At 39.5% G+C, this 17567-nt stretch overlaps 2 protein-coding genes across 7 annotated transcripts in view; one reads left to right on the top strand and one right to left on the bottom strand.

Annotated features, from left to right (window-relative positions):
• Positions 1-737: 737 nt before the first annotated feature.
• On the bottom strand, positions 738-2873 carry LOC132105877 (NADH dehydrogenase [ubiquinone] 1 beta subcomplex subunit 2, mitochondrial-like). Its single transcript, XM_059511359.1, has 4 exons — positions 2669-2873; positions 1392-1536; positions 1208-1307; positions 738-872 (listed from the first exon to the last, which is right to left on the bottom strand). Exons 1-3 carry the CDS (start codon positions 2752-2754, stop codon positions 1233-1235), a joined length of 306 nt encoding a protein of 101 aa, XP_059367342.1. The 5' UTR covers positions 2755-2873; the 3' UTR covers positions 738-872; positions 1208-1232.
• Positions 2874-5894: 3021 nt separating this feature from the next.
• The window catches only part of LOC132105874 (inactive histone-lysine N-methyltransferase 2E-like), a 37196-nt gene continuing 25523 nt past the window's right edge, over positions 5895-17567 (top strand). For 3 of the 6 annotated variants that reach the window (XM_059511356.1, XM_059511352.1, XM_059511353.1), the window contains exon 1: positions 5895-6245. The gene's annotated coding sequence lies outside the window, so the exon portion shown is untranslated. The remainder of the gene's footprint in view (positions 6246-17567) is intronic. The other 3 variants (XM_059511355.1, XM_059511354.1, XM_059511357.1) reach the window with 2 other exon arrangements.

The following is a 17567-nucleotide window of genomic DNA, read 5'->3' as shown; positions in this document are numbered from 1 at the left end:
GTGGGAACAACAACAAAGTGGTGCTCGCGTGTGAATTTCTTAGAGAGGCTATGAAACGTTTTCTCAGGGAACATCGTACAGGTGACATCTTTGAATTCATCACCAGCACTGGCATACAGTCTCGTTTTTTTTTTTTTGTCTGGTGGACGTAAATCCCAGATTCAGAACAAAATTGTGTCCCGCTGTGAAGTATATATTACATAAATATTCTTGAGTTTGTTGGACTTTGTGCATGGAGCGGCACCAACAGATTATGATCAGCTATCCTCGACTGTTGTGGAAGAGGTCTGTTGGTTAAAAAAGCAAATGCACTATTTTGGATAAATAGGCTCAGGCTTTGTTACCGTTTTGAGTTTAGGTCTTGCGCATGTGTTTTATGAAAGAAAAAAAAAGTTTCTGTTTTCGTTCACTAACCTTTGATATAGACAAGCACCCTTTCAGCTTTCTCCTTCATATTTGATCAGTGGAGATGGTTTTCAGACAGGTTTCCTTTGCTCTGACGCATTCATTGTACAGTATTTATTAATCTCTAGCATTCATTTCCCTTTTCATCTGTGGTATAGACTCAATATCGCTGTGTTTTAAGATGCTGTGTTCTGTTCCCCAGAGTCCTCGATGAAAGTTTTGTATGTGATGAAATTTCTCCAATGCAATTTATTTAATTTTGTAGATCACACTGTCCCCCTCGACTCCCCCCTTTACCAAATGTTAAGTGATAAAACACTGTTCTGACAAACTGAAGCGTGTGTGGCTTTTATTTATACTTTGTAATGCAACTTTTACAATTAGACTTGATAATAAGTCCATATACATAACAGGAACTTTCAGTTTCCTCCACAGAAAATGTGCAGGTTTTGCGATCTGGTGCACATCTGCAAATGCAAAGCAGAGAAGAGAAATATCAGTCATGCATGCAAAAAATGAATATTCTGTCATTAATTACTCACCCTCATGTCGTTTCAAACCTGTAAGACCTTCATTCAACTTCAGAACACAAATTAAGATATTTTTGATGAAATCCAAGAGCTCTCTGACCCTCCATCATTAAAATAGTCCATGTGATGTGAAAGATCTAGGACTTAATCAAAAATATCTTAATTTGTGTTCTGAAGATGAACCATGGTCTTACAGGTTTGGAACGACATAAGGGTGAGTAATTAATGACAGAATATTCATTTTTAGGTGAATTAACCCTTTAAATGCGTACGCAGGTTGGGTCGTTGAGGGCGAATCTACTCTTCATCATCAGGTGGGATTCCCAGCTCCTCATCGGTCCAAGCTGAAGTGTCTGGCCATGGGAAATGACCCTAAAGAGACATTTAGCTAAGTGTCCGGTGGTCTGTTTATTATAAAAGTTTAAAAACATCTGTTTTGATGCGGTTTCCCCTCACCAGTACGGCGTCTGGGTCGTGCCAGATGTGCCACAGGATCCAGAACCACATGGCACCGCTGAGCAGCTCTGCCTGAAACTTCTGGTTCTTGGTGAGCTGAGGAGGCTGTCTGTATTGAGGCTCAATATGAGGGCCTCCTCCCGCCCTAAAACATGACCGTCAGGAAGATTACCAGTAAGTACGTGAAAGTTAATGTCTAGCAGTGCTAATGAAAACCCATAGTGTTACATGCTGAGCAAATATATATTATGGACATTTGTAAATAAATGAAAACTTTTTTTTTGGAACAAGGTCTGTTTAAGATTTTATATGCAAGAAATAACTAAATTACACCAACATATTACACCCTTTACCCATCAGACATAAAGTATAATTTACATTGTACAAAGAAAAGATTGTATTCCATACTTGTATTTTTCAGAAAGGTTGCCAGATTGCATAGACTTTCTGGGAAGACCCTTGAAGACAGTTTCTTACTTTTTTCCCAGTTTAAGACACTGCATGATCACTTTAATTTAATGGAGGAGATAAGAGGGAAAGGGGTCTTTCCATTTGAGCAATATTAACCTTCTGGCAAGTAGTGTACAGAGGGCTAACTTTTTACAGTTAAAGCTACTTAAGTGTTGTGCTTTAACACCAAAGATAGCCATAAAAGTAGAAGGGACTATTGGAAAACCCAGTATTTTTGAAAAATGCATCAAAAATCTATTTCCAGAAGTTATACAAATTCTGGCATGAAGAGAACATATGTTCATGCCTACATATGTCACAAATTATTACATTTATGTTTAAAGTGTACATAAAATATTTGTACATGTCTTGGTCTTGCAAAGCTCAAACAATTATCTGCATTGAACAAACAAGTAAAAAAAAAACACGCAAGTAAATGCATTCTTTTAGAACATAACATGCAGGATTTATGTTGTGTTTTATTATTAGACCATGCAATTAAATAGTTTACAAGTTACCGTGCATTTTCCCCTTGGTACGACCATGTGTTTTCAATAACGTTACCAACCATATTTTTGGACCTTGTATTTTGGAGTCCCATGCAAATATCATTGTATGTATAAATGTGAAAATTCAGTGTCAAGGTATTTCAGTTTGATGCCATCACTGTACCTAATAAGACCAGGGTACCAACTTCTATTTAAAGCTAACCTCCATGTACTCTACTTAATATTTACTCGATATACTCTAAGAACAAAACTACTAGAGCCTCTGCTGTATTCACGCAGCGCGATTAGCCTATTAGCTTCCTGCTGATAAACACTCACTTTCTGACGGTCATCTGCTGAGGTCCGCGTCTGAAGAGTTGCAGGCCTGTTCGCAGGACACCCGCTGTCCTCCTGAGAGAAGACATGCTTATATTTGTGCCACCACTCTTTCACAATTAGTTTTTGATCGGAGGAGCCGCGGTGAACACAAAGCTAAATGTCACCTTTACAGCGGCCGTCTCTCTGGCCTGCTAATAACGATCGATCTGATTGGTCGCATAGAATAAGACGAGTGACTGCTATTCGCTGTCTGTTCGACAGAGGGCGCCAAATACCCGCCGAGTAAACACTGCATCAACATCAGTCAGGGATTGTTAATAATAATGAATCAATTTAATGTAAATTACGCGCTTCATTTGGTCATTTATGTCTTTGAGTTTGACTGTGTAAAAGTGTATTTTAATTAGTTATTGTTTCTTTCCATTTGTTAAAATCCACTGTGGGACAAGTTAGTCAAGAAACGAGATTCTGCTTGTGACTTACTGTACTTATGCATTACATGAAGAAACGATTAGAAAAATGTATTAGTGCAGGCTATGAAGACAGGACACAGGAGACCAGTGATAATTATATGATAAACAGTATTTTATGTGCACAAAGAGCAATAAACATTTTCCTCATGTTATCTCTATTACTCAGTCTTTATGACTCCAAGAATTATCATGCAAGAAAATATAATATTTGTATGGCCTATGGACCTGGTTTCACAGGATTAAGCCATAGTTCAATTGTGACATTTAAATCATTTTTATAAAGAGACTGATTTTTTTGATTTTTTTGGGGGGGGGGTATCGAGTATGAATATATTAGTGAATGTGGTGCTCATACTGTTACACTAACATACAATGTTAGTAGCGAAATTGCTTGGGAATTAAATTTTAAAACAGGCATTTCGATCTTAAGGGAATAACGTTAGTGCAAAACACCTACAGCTCGCAAAGATGAGAATACGCTTCAATACGCCATTAATCATCACCATCTTCATCATCATCCTCCTCTCAGAGCAGCGCGTGGAGTGACAACATGGCGGCTCTGAAATACATCAATGACAAACACGAGCAGATAGTGCTCCTGCAGATAGTGCTCCAGGAATACAGTCGTATTCCTATGTTTGAGAATACAAAACACATCAAGATTTTTAGTCACCAGCGTTTTAAAACACACGGCTGGTGATGTAACGTTACTCCTTTTACGGAGCTTAATCCGGTTTCCGGCGATGGTATTTTCTGGAAAGCCCGTGACCCCGCCCTGCGTGCGCTTTGTGCCGCGCGGAGCACTGACGCCATCTTCTTGCGATATTTGTGACGCGACACGAGCTAATTTTATATGTAAAGCAACTCCGTCAAAGGGCTCTTCTAAAACATCGTGTTTCGGAGATTCGTTGAGATTCAAGTAAATGAAAAGGTTAATGAGAGTTTGAGTTAATGACGCCGTACTGTCGTCCACAAACACACACTCTCGGCTCTCCGGTTGCGCCGCTCTCCCCTCGCAGCTCAGAGCCCGCCCAGAAGTGGAATTCAGATGATGTCATCTGTAGCCAATCAGCGCCGAGGAAACAGGACAATACGCGTATTATTGGTCAAGGGCAATGTCGCTCATTCTATTCAGGAAGGCCAGGGAGGGGGCGAACCATAGACATCTATGGGGCGAACGGAGAAAATCGCCATTTTGAAAGCGTTACAAAATGAACTCTGAAATAATACCCTAGCTCCAGAACTGGTTGAAATGTTGCCCGTCTTTATGTCCAACTATAATCTCAAACGTCCCGAGAGTTAAAACCTGAAGATGATTTGACTGGCGTAGTAAGCAATCCTGTGCGATACAACAGCTCGATTTAATTATCTCTTTGATTTCGTTTTCCTTTCAATTGTACAAATTCGACGATCGGCGCGTCATCGCAGTTTTCCGCTTTATCTTGCTGTGTTTAATCTCCACTCTGCGCTGCATAGGTCTTCAACGGCTAGTGGTGGGTTTTATAGCACAGACTGCGCATGCGCAGGAGGATGCGGTTTCGCTCAAGTTTAGTGGGGTGGGGGGGCTATGAAGACGTCTGCTTGAAGAGCAACATTTGAAGACCAGGCAACAATATGATAGCAATGAATATGATGTGTATATACACATATAAAGTGTATATATGCATTGTATCACCATGAACTTGAGAGACTAGCTTTCAAAAGATCTCACAAAATGGTGAAAAAATCAGTTATTGTATATAACGTTAGCTCTTATTATTTCATGTTTTGACATACATTTGGATACTTAATAGGGGATACTTAATAGGGGGATAAAAAAAGGAAACATTCACAGGCTAAAAATAAGACTTCCACATCAGGAACCTTTAAAAAAATTGTTTTACCAAATACACATGCAGATAAAAAGATTTTCTTAATCATTCCAAAACACCCAGATATTGAAGCAAAACACAAGGTCTTGGCATAATTATTTATTATTATTAAAAAAAAAATTTTTTACCAAACTTTTATTTGTAATGGTAGACACAAACTAAATTGTAACACTTTTATTATTTCTTGCACTTAGGTTTAGGAATTCAGAAAACTTTGGGATCATTTGATAATAATGTACAGGTGCTGGTCATATAATTAGAATATCATCAAAAAGTTTATTTTACTAATTCCATTCAAAAAGTGAAACTTTTATATTATATTCATTCATTACACACAGACTGATATATTATATACAAACCCTACATCAATGGAAAGTTTCATTCTTTATTCAGCTTTCAGATTATTTTTATTTTATTTATTTATTTTTTTGGTCGGGTTTGGTGGTCCCGGGTCACATATTTTCAATGAGTCAACTGAACGATATAACGATTTTTTATTTACACACATATGTTGACTTAAATACTAATTTTTTACTATGATAATGATTGCAACAAACTATTTCATTACAATATGTGACGTTACATTACAAGACTCGACGGTTAAAAATCCTGTAATAAACAGCGCCGTGTCCCCACAAGTCATGTCCCAACGAAGGAAGCTTTCCCATCAATGGAAAGCTTATTTATTTAGTTTTCAGATGCGGTATACATCTAAATTTCAAGCACTGGACAGGTCAGGCAGGTAACATTTCTCCACAGCAAGCTGCAGTCCGACTCCTGTGTTTGGACTGTAATATTATGACGCTCGCCGCGGATGAACTCTCCCTCCTCTGCCCCTGAGCTCGTGCACGGGAAACCCCTCGCATCAGAGGCGGAGCGCGCACTGACAGAGAGTCGGGGGCGAGCGGAGGGAGGCGGAGCCACGGCACTTCTGCCAGGGCCGCCATTTTTGCACAGGGAAAAGAGACAGGATTGAAGGGATCCAGTTTCTAACTGTCGGCATAGATATGGACAAAATTGTTGGGGTTTAACAGTCTCCAACAGTGCGTTTGGATTAGAGCACCACGAAGCGAAATACAAGTGCGAAACAGCGCGATTTGTAAAGCTCTGTTACACATCCGCAGTGGAGAGCGAAGTATTGTTTTGGTTGTGTGGTAACTGTTAGATCAGGCGGCGGGGTCTCACCCGAGTCCCCAGTGTCTCTATCCACAGTTATCACCGTGGACATCAACGGTAAGTACCTGGCGTGATCTCACAGCTATCTGTTTGTTTATTAGAGACGAGTGTTTGATGCTAGTGGCTAACTTAAGTGACTTGCTGAAGAGGGTCCCATTCTTGTGTAGATGCTGAAACTGCGAGCTTGGGTTATTAGTTTGTTACAATCAGATGTAATTACACCGCTGCTGTGCATTTGTCACCCCCTTCTTTTGAGGTATAAATCCCACTGGCTTGTTGTAAAGAGGGCAGTCTGAGCAGTGTGTTTTATGACTTAATTTAGCAGCTAAAGTGGCTAGCTAGCTCACACCCACCTTTAATGCCTCACAAAAGGAGAGATCTCAAAATGTAACGCTGTTTTATTGTGGGAGCGACCAAAAAAGCTGCACACGAGACGAGAGCGGCGGAAGAAACCCGTCGTCGTTGTTGGAAAGCTGCTAGCTAACGTTACACCAGCAGTCACAGAAATGCTAGCAGGTTAGCCAACCGAGCGAGAAAGAAACCGCTCGAGACTTCAATAATCTCTTCACAGGCTGGGATGTGCAACAAAAACTGCTCAAGAGTGTTTCCATTTTGGCTGTGGGTTGTGGTCACGTCCAGCGATACGCTGCTTACGCCACTCATCTACACATGCTTGATGGAGATATGCACATGTTTACATCTATTTACACGTGTTTTGGTGTGCATTTTTAGAGAACGAGAGGTGTGAGATGTTTAAAATGGCACGTTGTGCTCTGACAGAGCCTGCAACAACAGGGCTTTTGTTTACACTTCTCAACTCCGGCTAACGATTCACTAGGTCCACTGTTAGCCCATCCATGCCTAGCCCACAAACACACGTTAAAGTCTATCGACTGACATTGATTCGGAGGAGGAAGAGCCTCTATAAATACGAGCTTGTTTTAATCTTGTGTTTTTGGACGTGCTCTAATCACTGCAGAGAATAGGACTGATTTAGCACGGCTTCGCATGATATTGTGTAGATTTAGCGTAGAGGACAGAAAACGAGCGCTTGTTTAGTATGTTTTGTGTGTTGATAATGAGTGCTGCAGGCGTGGGGGGGGGGTAGGGGTTCGGGTTCATGTCAGATCTGCTTCAGCTTCTTCTCAAAGTGGACCAGAACCGCGCTGCTTTACCCGCGAGCTGCGCAGTAATGCCGTTTATAGTCAATAAACCGTCTTTCGACGCGTTTGTAGGCTTTGAACGATTTGTGTTCGATATTAATTACTGGAAATTTGATTTATGCCTCAGTGTAAGGTATTTAAACGACCCAGCGTGTCATGTCGATGCGCATTAGCATAGCAAGCTAAGCAAGTTAGCTTCACCGACTAGCTGTTTGTGAGGATGTTGTTGAATTAACGTTAGTCAACCCGGCGCTGTTAGTTTAGCTTAACAGATCATTCACTGATTTTAAACCCCAAGAAGTCGTCGTTAAAACGCACTTTCCCCTCAGATGATCGTGTGCATCGTGAGGTGAGCTGAGCTGAGATTTGGCTAGTCGTCGTCAGTCTGAATCGCCAGCTACGCAGAAACGACGCAAACACTTTGTTCCAGCACAAAACAGCGCATTTGACAAATAGATACTTAAGCTTATGTGAAAAGGCGGGTTTCTTGTTATCTCGGCCGCTTTCTGTCAAATGTCAGCGAGTCTTCGAGCGCAGTATTTCCTCTCAGGGACTTAGTGAAAATGGCGGATGAGTTGATGTTGTGGTACTGAAAGCCTCCACACCCCTCGATCAGCTCTCACACACTGCAGCGCCAACACACACACCAGGACAACACAGGGCTGTGTTTCACCAAATATGAGTTTAGCCTGCGTCCACTGAACGCTTTAGCACATAAACCCAACCATATGATTGTGTTACTGATAAACGTATGCACCACAACTCAAATCTCATCTCATTCGTGAAGCAACCACCAGTAACGATCTGTTGTTGCTGTCTTTACAGCGTTCAACAATATAGAAGTAGTAGTATTCATATGGTATTAGAAGGTAATTGTTGTCTTTGCCAGGTAAAGTGTATTTAGGGTGTTTTCACATATTACCTTAGTTCATTTTAAAGGAACCAAACCCAGATCACTTAAAGGGAACCATCCAAAAGTGACCTCAGTCCTTTTGGTGTTCACTATATAGTGGACTCAAAAGCGAACCCGGCTCTTTTCTTGGTCCTCTTCAGCACTCAGGGGATCTCAGACCGTTTCTTGTTCACACCACGACTTCATAAGAACCCAGACTCTGGCTTTCTGTGCAGCAGTGAAATGGAAATGTTTGAAGATGAAGGGGATTATAATAATAATTAATATAGCCTATATAAAAAATATTCTAGTACTGAACCGCTTAGTTCAACCCCAATCATTACTGTTATGCTGGTCCATACAAAGCATACCAGGACCTCATTGCTTTCACAAATCACGAGGAAATCGAACCACAAACTGAACGAACTCAGACAAACGTCTTTCGACGCGTTTATATATATATATATATATATATATATACATACATACACACACACACACTCATGCAATACACAGAGTGAAGACTGCAGTGATTTTTATTTTTACGTTTGATTTGACTTCTGTAGTTTTTCTTACATGATGCTGTTAAATAGATCTACTTTATCTGTACTATTTTTTTTCAGTTGTCTTTCTTATATTGTTCCTCCTATTGTTATTTGCGTCTTTGTTCTAGTTTGTAATAAAGATGAAATAAAATAACCAAATTAACTTCACTATGAAGTAAAATGACTCGTGTTGCGAAATATGCATTTCGTCAAACCACCCACCCCTAGGAAATTCTTTTGTGACTTAGTTTACCTTACTGAAAATTTGTGAAAGGGAGGTTTGTGTTGTACCAAAACCTAGATGTGTGCATTGCCTCACCTAACGATTTAACAGGAAATTAGGTGTTTCTCGAGCTCGTGCACAACCATTGACTTCTTAAAACTACTCCGCAAAAAAGAGTTTTGGTTAAACAGCCACTCTGAGCAGTACGACTTTATTTGAGGATTGAGTTTACTGCAGTATAGAAAAGAGCGAAACCCACACGACTGTGTCATATTTCTCTCATGATTACTGCTCCCTCCCTCTGGTCAGCAGGGAGCTTACAGGTCCAGAAGAATGTGGTTATTCATCAGAGCAGTTTGATGGGGTAAACATGGGCCCTAATGCCTAATGAATAGACAATGATGCTGCAAAAATGTAATCTTGATCTTGGATAGGAAGCAGGCGAGTGACTGCTCATGCGTGAACTGATGGCACATCATCGGGGGCTTCGGTTATCCAGCGGGTCAAGCCATCACGCGGCATATGAATGCTGATGTAGTAGTTTTTGGGGGCAGGTGGAATTATAGGGTCAAGCTGTGTGATAACAGCTGTGACTCGATTGTTTCTCCTTTGACATTGATGAAGACCCCCTCCCCAAACCCCGAGCTCTCCTTTTACCTCTCATCCACTGGCCATAGCAGATGCATGACTGTGGAAAGTTTGCTGAAGTTCATGTGTTTTCATTAATAGGAATTTGATTGTGTTTAGAAAGGCTTTCCGTAATATAAACCAAGGCGTTGCTCCGACAGCTTTCTGAAAATGCCAATTTGTGCATATTTCTTGTTGAAGCCAGTATGTGCTACATTTTTTTCACTTAGCCAAACTGTGAGACTGGCCTCTGTGTTGCAAACTTTGGCAGCCACTGGTGAGATGATGGTCCGAGATACTTGCCAAACACATGCTTTGGACCTTTTTTTTTCTTCAGGACAGCACCATGGCTGAGAATCAAGATGCCCATTAAGAATGGATTTTCCATCTATTGTATAAATGCTGATTTGCTCCACAAATACAGTATTTTTTTTTGTCTGCATGGAAAAGCTTGCGCCTGTGCTTGCCTGCAGATAACGAGAGGAGCAGACCGTGTACAGTGCAGGCTGTGGCTTTCTCACAGGCGTTTCCTGTAGATGGAGGTCCAATCGTTGGCATGTAGTGGTGTGACATCACAAAGAAGCTGTGCAAAGAGGATGCAACATCAGCCTACGCACATCAACACACAGCTCACAACTCCGACAGCGGCACTCGAGGGAAGTGATCCACGCGAAGAATAAAGCAAACCTGGTTTGTTTTTAAATAATAAACCTAGTGCATTTGAACTACACTGTCGTCTCATCTGATGGAAACATGGTGGATGAACTTGAAGAGTTCAGAATGAGCACTCCCCGGTGTCATGTTTTGCATAACCTGTCTTTTTTAAGACGGGGATGCATGGAAAGGTGAAGGCTGTGTGTGACAACTGATATAAGAAGTGAAGATTTTTATTGTACTAAGGCATAATAAAGCTATTATTTTAGTAAATAATATTGATCTGCAAGATTAAAACGTGCAAATTCCGATCAGCATAAACAGCTCTGCAGCACATTGACCATCCTGTATTCTTCTTTGTCAGGTTGACATGTCACACTTGCATTCTAGCCTCCCTGCGCAAAGGTGATTTGACGCTGTGTGTGTGAGCCCAGGGGCAGTGTCTGTCTGTTCTCTGTGTTGGAGAAGTAAAGTGCCCCCCTCAGGAGAGATGGAGGTTTTAAAGGGAGAGAGAGGCAGGAGGCTCACAATCGCAGTCTCAGGTGACGCATCTTATCCTCGCATTGCGCACACCGGGGCACACACACACACATGATAAAAACCTGACAAAACACACTCTAAAAAGCCTGTTTGCTCGACTCCTAAACGTAAAAGATAGCATGTTTTCATATTTCTGGAGCTGAGGTGTGGTTTGGCACATTTGCATGTAGCTGGTTCCACCGGGAGGCCTGTTAGTGCCGTGAGGTCACGTGAGAGATGTGAAGGGAGGAGTTGTGGGCTCAGGTAACCTGTTTTTGTTTGTTGGCTGTAACCGAGCTCTCTCAGTGGGCCCTACCTACATGACAGGTGTCCCATAGAGCAGGCATCCCTTCATCCTACCCATTTCTAAATGTGTGAATGTTATTGTGTGGTGTTTGTGATATAATGGTGTGAGCCAGGCGTGAAATCGATCATGCAGCTGTGCCATCGTGAAGTCTTAGTGGCTCCGACTGTCCTTCTCGCCCATGGCATTATGGACTGATTTGACCCCTGCACGTCCATGTCTATACGTACACTATGATACTCCAAAACTGCTTCCAATATAAGGAAGGAATTTTGTTTTTGTTTGCCTTAGGGTTTTAGTATTTTAACTGATTATTAGTGTTTAACTGATGTATGCTACTATGGAAGACCATAGTAAAAAATAACCTTACCATATAAAAATGATATTATTGGTATTGATAATGAACCAAAATTTGTATCTGCATCCTAACTCAAGCTACAACTACTATCAAATGTGCATTTCTAAGAGAGATTAAAAATCAAAAATTGAAAAGTGATACTATTATTATTAGTAGTATCAAGCAACACAAACCGGTTTCCCTGATTTAAAAAACAGTATCACTCATGGAGAAAATAAGATATACTACATTTTTCTATTAAGATTTATGTCGAGGAAAATTAACTGGTCTGGTTTTTCTACAGCTTTTTATATAGAGCAAACATCCGGCTTTAAACTTGAAATAAAGATTTTACCGTTATCATGATAATTATCGATTTCCGCTGATATGAGATAAAATTGTGAAAACGTTTTGGGCCATATCGCCCAGCCTTAGCAAGCATATTTTGGTTTTTCTTCAGAAAATATAAAAATCTGGTTTTCTTTAACTAGTATAAATAAAACACACTTTTCTAGATGGGGGATATGCATCATTGACTTGGTTTGTCAACAGTCATCCTTATCTAATTTAAGAATGTCAAGTGCTTCCTTTCTGACCGTGGTGGAGGTGCACTGTGGTCAGCCACTTGGCAGTCTAGCGCAGGAGCCATTAACCTCATTAACGTTTGTTCAAAAGGCTGAGAGAAAATACATGGCCAAGAAGTGTCCTTGCTTACTGGCCAAAGTCAAAAGTGCCCACTCTGGGACTTCCGGAATGGCGCCGACACGTGCAGCAGCCTAATGTAAGTGCTCCCAGACGGTCTGGCGTTAATCCCCCATTTTATACTTCTGATCAACCAACAAATTTAACTAATTAACATGGAGGGGGACAAAGCAAAAAAGGCTAGACTTAAATCACAACCAAAACCTGAAAAGGCGGAAAAAACAGTGGAAGAGATAGCTGACGGTCCCGCTGATAACCTGTCAGCTAGTATCGCGGCGATACACGCTGACATTAAAGCCTTTCGTGTGGATATTAAAACTGAACTGGTGGCCTTTCGAGATTCTATTGCGAAAGACATGAAAGAAGAATTGTGCAATCTTAAGCAAGAAGTCAAGCAAAAAGTGAATGAGCTAGTCACGGACCTAAACGCCACAGCAGAGCGGATCGACGAGGCCGAACAGCGAGTGGCAGATTTAGAGGAAAACAATGCTGAGCTGAAAGAGGTCCTCGGTCAAAGCATCCAAATACAAGATAATCTACAGGAGAGACTGTTAGATCTTGAAACACGCTCGCGCAGAAATAACATCCGTATTTTCGGAATACCGGAAGGATGCGAAGGGAATAATGCCCAAGAATTTGTCGAATCTATCATTAAAACGGAGCTAGCACTTGGCGACCTGGACCTCAAAATCCAACGATGTCACAGAGCACTCGGACCCAAGCACCCCACGGATGCGTATCCGAGATCGGTGGTGGTATTCTTCCTGGAATATAAGACAAAGGATTTGGTTCTTCGGTCTGCGTGGAAGAAGAAAGAGGTGAATTGCAATGAGAAAAGAATTTTCTTTGACCACGATTATCCACCGGAGATCCAACAGAAAAGAAGGGCATTCGCACCGATCAGGAAAATTCTTAAAGGGAAAGGAATCAAGTTTCAAACGCCACCACCTGCAAAGCTGAAAGTCTTTCTGGAGAACGGCCCGGTTACATACAATACGACGATGGATGCAATGAAAGACTTAAAAGAAAAGGGCCTGATAAATACTGAAGAGGCTGCTGGAATGGGCCCTCCTGAAAAAACTAAGCAGAGATCGTGGGAAAAAGTGGACGCGACATCAAAGAAAAATAAAGAAACGCATCGAGCAAAGATCCGGGAGAAACTGCGCGGGTTTCAGAGAGATAACTCAAGCTCTATCTGAATGATTGGATTTAATTTAAGATTGCGCAAGACTCAGAATACTGGATGAATAATGGACATATAACGTTAGGTCGACAAGAAGACTATAATTTCCTAGAATAAAACAGTTTATAGGCCTATAAGGGAAGAAAACAAGGACTTAATTTATAAACCTAGCCGAAAATACAAGAATATAAGACCAGTCATTATAGGTGCTGAAAAGATAACACATTTTGTGCAATTTGCACAACAGAGAGGGGCCCTTTAGAGAAAGAAGGCCTACCCCTCACATGTGGAAGTTAAGAAAAACTTCAAGTTTGGAGGTCAGTTCTTTTTTGTTCTTTGTGTGGTTCAATATGTTCACTGTTTTGAATTGTATGTTTTGGTCACCTCAATTCCTACAACTTTTTTTGCTTAGATTACATGCTGAGACAGGAATATAAGGTAGTTACCTTGAATGTTAATGGGTTACTAAGTCCAATTAAAAGAAATAAACTTATTACTAAAATGAAAAGAGAAAATCAACAAATAATCTTTTGGCAGGAGACCCATCTTTCTGACACAGAACACAAGAAACTGCGGAAAATGGGATTTAGAGTATATTTCTCTTCATACAATAATGGCCGTAAACGAGGAGTAGCAACATTAATCTCAAACAAGGTTAATTTTCAGTTGCTTTCTGAGATTACTGATAAAGAAGGGCGATATATTGTTATAAAAGGGACTATTGACCAAAATGAAGTTACATTAGTAAATGTGTATAGACCACCTGGAGAAGACAAATTATTCCTCAAAAAAGTATTTAATATTATAGCAGTGGAGACATCTGGGACACTTATTTGCGGGGGAGATTGGAATGTGCAACTTCAACCTAAGCTTGACTCTTCTTACTCCAAGCGAATTAGTCAAGAAGCTAGACAAATGAGAAATATTATGCAAGAATTAGGTTTAATAGATGTGTGGAGAGACTTAAATCCTTTTGAAAAACATTTTACTTTTTTTTTTCCTCCGCTCATAGGTCCCACTCTAGAATTGATTATTTTTTTATGTTTGGCTCAGAAAGACATAGAGTCAAGGACTGCAAAATAGGGACAAGGGACATCTCAGATCATTCGGGAGTGTACCTAACGGTGCTCATGGAGAGTAGAACTAAAAACACATTCTGGCGGCTCAATGCAAACCATATAAAGGATCAGGCATGTCAAGAATATATTCAGAAAGAACTCTCCGAATATTTAACACATAATGATAATGGAGAGGTATCACCCTGTATCCTATGGGATGCCGCTAAGGCGGTTATGAGAGGAAAACTTATAATGTGGGCTTCACAAAAAAAAAAGGAAAAACAGAAATATTTAAAATATTTGAACACAAAACTTACAGAATTAAAGACTAAACATGGTAAGAAAAGTGACCCAACTATTTTGAAAAAGATAAAAGAGGTGAAATCCGAGCTTAATAAGATTTATGATGAGCAAGAACAATTAAAACTGAAATTTTTAAGGCAGATTTTATGAAAATGGTCCAAAAGCAAAAAAACTTTTGGCTTGGAGAATAAAGAAACAGCAGGCAGAGAGAAACATATTTAAAATTAGAGATCCCAAGTCCAAAAAGGTATGTCATAAACTGGAAGAAATACAACAAGCTTTTAAAAGATATTATGAGGAATTATACTCTCAAAAAAGGGATATCCAGACTGGAAGCATACAGAGTTTTTTGTACAAGTTAGACTTACCATCGATTGGATCAACACAAAATAAAGTCTTAACTCAAAATATAACTATAGAGGAAATAAACAAAGCTATATCTAAACTTAAAACAAATAAAGTATCAGGAATGGACGGTTTTCCGGCAGAATGGTATAAAACATTTAGGGAACAATTGATGCCAATGATTCATGGATGTTTTAACTACACCTTACAGGAAGGTGATGCCCCTAGATCCTGGAAGGAGGCCGTAATATCTGTAATTCCAAAGGAAGGAAAAGACCGAATGGAATGTAGCTCGTATAGACCTATCTCAGTTCTAAATATTGACTACAGACTTTATGCATCCATAATAGCTAAACGATTAGAACACATTCTCCCAGACTTAATAGATACAGACCAAACAGGTTTTGTAAAACAAAGACAGACATATGATAATATATGGCGAACCTTACATGTAATTGATAAAATACGTCAGAATAAAATAAATGCCCTCATAATTAGTTTAGATGCAGAAAAGGCATTCGATTCAGTAAGTTGGGAATTCTTATATTTAGTTTTGCAACGATTTGGGTTTAAAAATGACTCAATAAAAATTATTAAATCCTTATATTCAACCCCTACAGCAAAAATTAAAATTAATGGTGAGGTCTCTGATTATTTTAATTTAGAAAGAGGATGCCGACAAGGGTGTCCATTAAGCCCCGCCCTGTTTGCTTTGTTTATTGAGCCATTGGCACAACTAATCAGAGATGACAGAGAAATTAAAGGAGTGATAGTAAAGGATATAGAACACAAGATATGTTTGTATGCTGACGATGTGTTGTTATTTCTCACATCCCCTGTGCTCAGCCTTCCCAAAGTGATGTATTCCCTTGAAAAATTTGGATCATACTCAGGATACAAACTAAATGTACATAAAACACAAACTCTCTCATGCAATTATAATCCGAGTAATAAAATACGTAATGAATACACATTTAAATGGAATACATCCTCTATTAGATATCTTGGAGTTCAAATTCCGGCTGATTTATCAATTATTTATAAATTGAATTTCGACCCTATCACAGAAAACATAAAGACAGACTTGAACAGATGGAATCTCCTACCCTTAGATCTATATAATCGAATAGAGATTATAAAGATGAATATTTTGCCACGAATACTTTTTCTCTTTCAAGCCTTGCCAGTGGACATACCAAAAAAGCAATTTGATGAATGGAAAAAAATTAAATCACGCTTCATTTGGAAAAGTGGGCGACCTAGAGTGAGATTTAACACTCTACAACTTCCTAGAGAACAGGGTGGAAGAGGTCTGCCATCATTAGATGATTACTATAAAGCAGCACAGATAAGACACTTGGTTTGCTGGTGTAATGATGAATACTGTGCAAAGTGGAAAGAATTTGAACAGTCACAATTTGAATTACCCCTTAAAGCGTTATTAGGAGATAGAAAGTATCAGCAGACACAATTACATAATTTGAACTGCTGGACAAAGACCCCCTTGGAAATATGGTATAAAGAATTAAAAAACCCTAAAATGGAAAGACAGGGAAGAATAATAAGACTTACAATTTAGACCAGCAAAACTGGATCTGAGATTTAAACAATGGAGTTTAAAAGGTATAACATCCTTCTGCTTAATCTCTTCTGGGAATGGAATAGAGAGCTTTCAACAACTTTCCCAGAAATACTACTTAGATAAACAAGATTTTTTCAGATATCTTCAAGTTAGAGATTACTTCAACAAGAATATAAAGAATGTGGAAGAAGATGGTCCCACAATAGTGCAAATATTTATAGATGCATATAAAAAAAAGTTGAATAAGAAAGTAGTATCAAGAATTTATTCCTGTTTAATGTCAGCAAAAAATTACTCTACAACTTATGTGAAACAAAAGTGGGAAAAGGAAGCCAATATAAGTATTACAGGAGAAGAATGGCTAACTATGTGTAAAACGCAGATGAATACAACAAGTTAAGATTCATGGAGGGAATTTGTCTGGAAAAATACCATAAGATTTTTCATAACCCCCAAAGTAAAGTATCAACAAACTGGGAATCCAAAAACTGGTGAATGCTGGAGAAAATGTGGAAATGTACTGGCAGACCATTTTCACATCTTTTGGGACTGTAACAAAATTCATACTTATTGGCAGGATTTAAATAGAGAAATGAATGCAATAATGGGGATGAATCTGGAATGTGACTTTAAAACTATGTACCTGGGCATCATCCCTTTAGATATGACAAAAGAGGATACTTATCTTTCTAATATACTACTAGCAGCCAGTAAGAAAGCCATCACAAGGAAATGGCAAGAGATTGTAACGGAGGTGTACAATATGGAATCTCTGACTTTTTCGTTAAGAAAACAAACTGAAAGTATGGTATCACATTGGCAAAAATGGTTGAAAAGAGATGAAAATCATTTTTGACTTCTAACTAATGGATAGAGTTGGCAGTTTAACCCTTAACAAAACAGTATTGCAGAATTTGAGTGAATCATGTGATCTGGAATATA

Source organism: Carassius carassius, chromosome 26 (assembly GCF_963082965.1).
Source record: "Carassius carassius chromosome 26, fCarCar2.1, whole genome shotgun sequence".
NCBI classification, from domain to species: Eukaryota; Metazoa; Chordata; class Actinopteri; order Cypriniformes; family Cyprinidae; genus Carassius; species Carassius carassius.
Note: the sequence above shows the minus strand (reverse complement) of the source record. Positions and strands in the feature narration are given on the sequence as shown.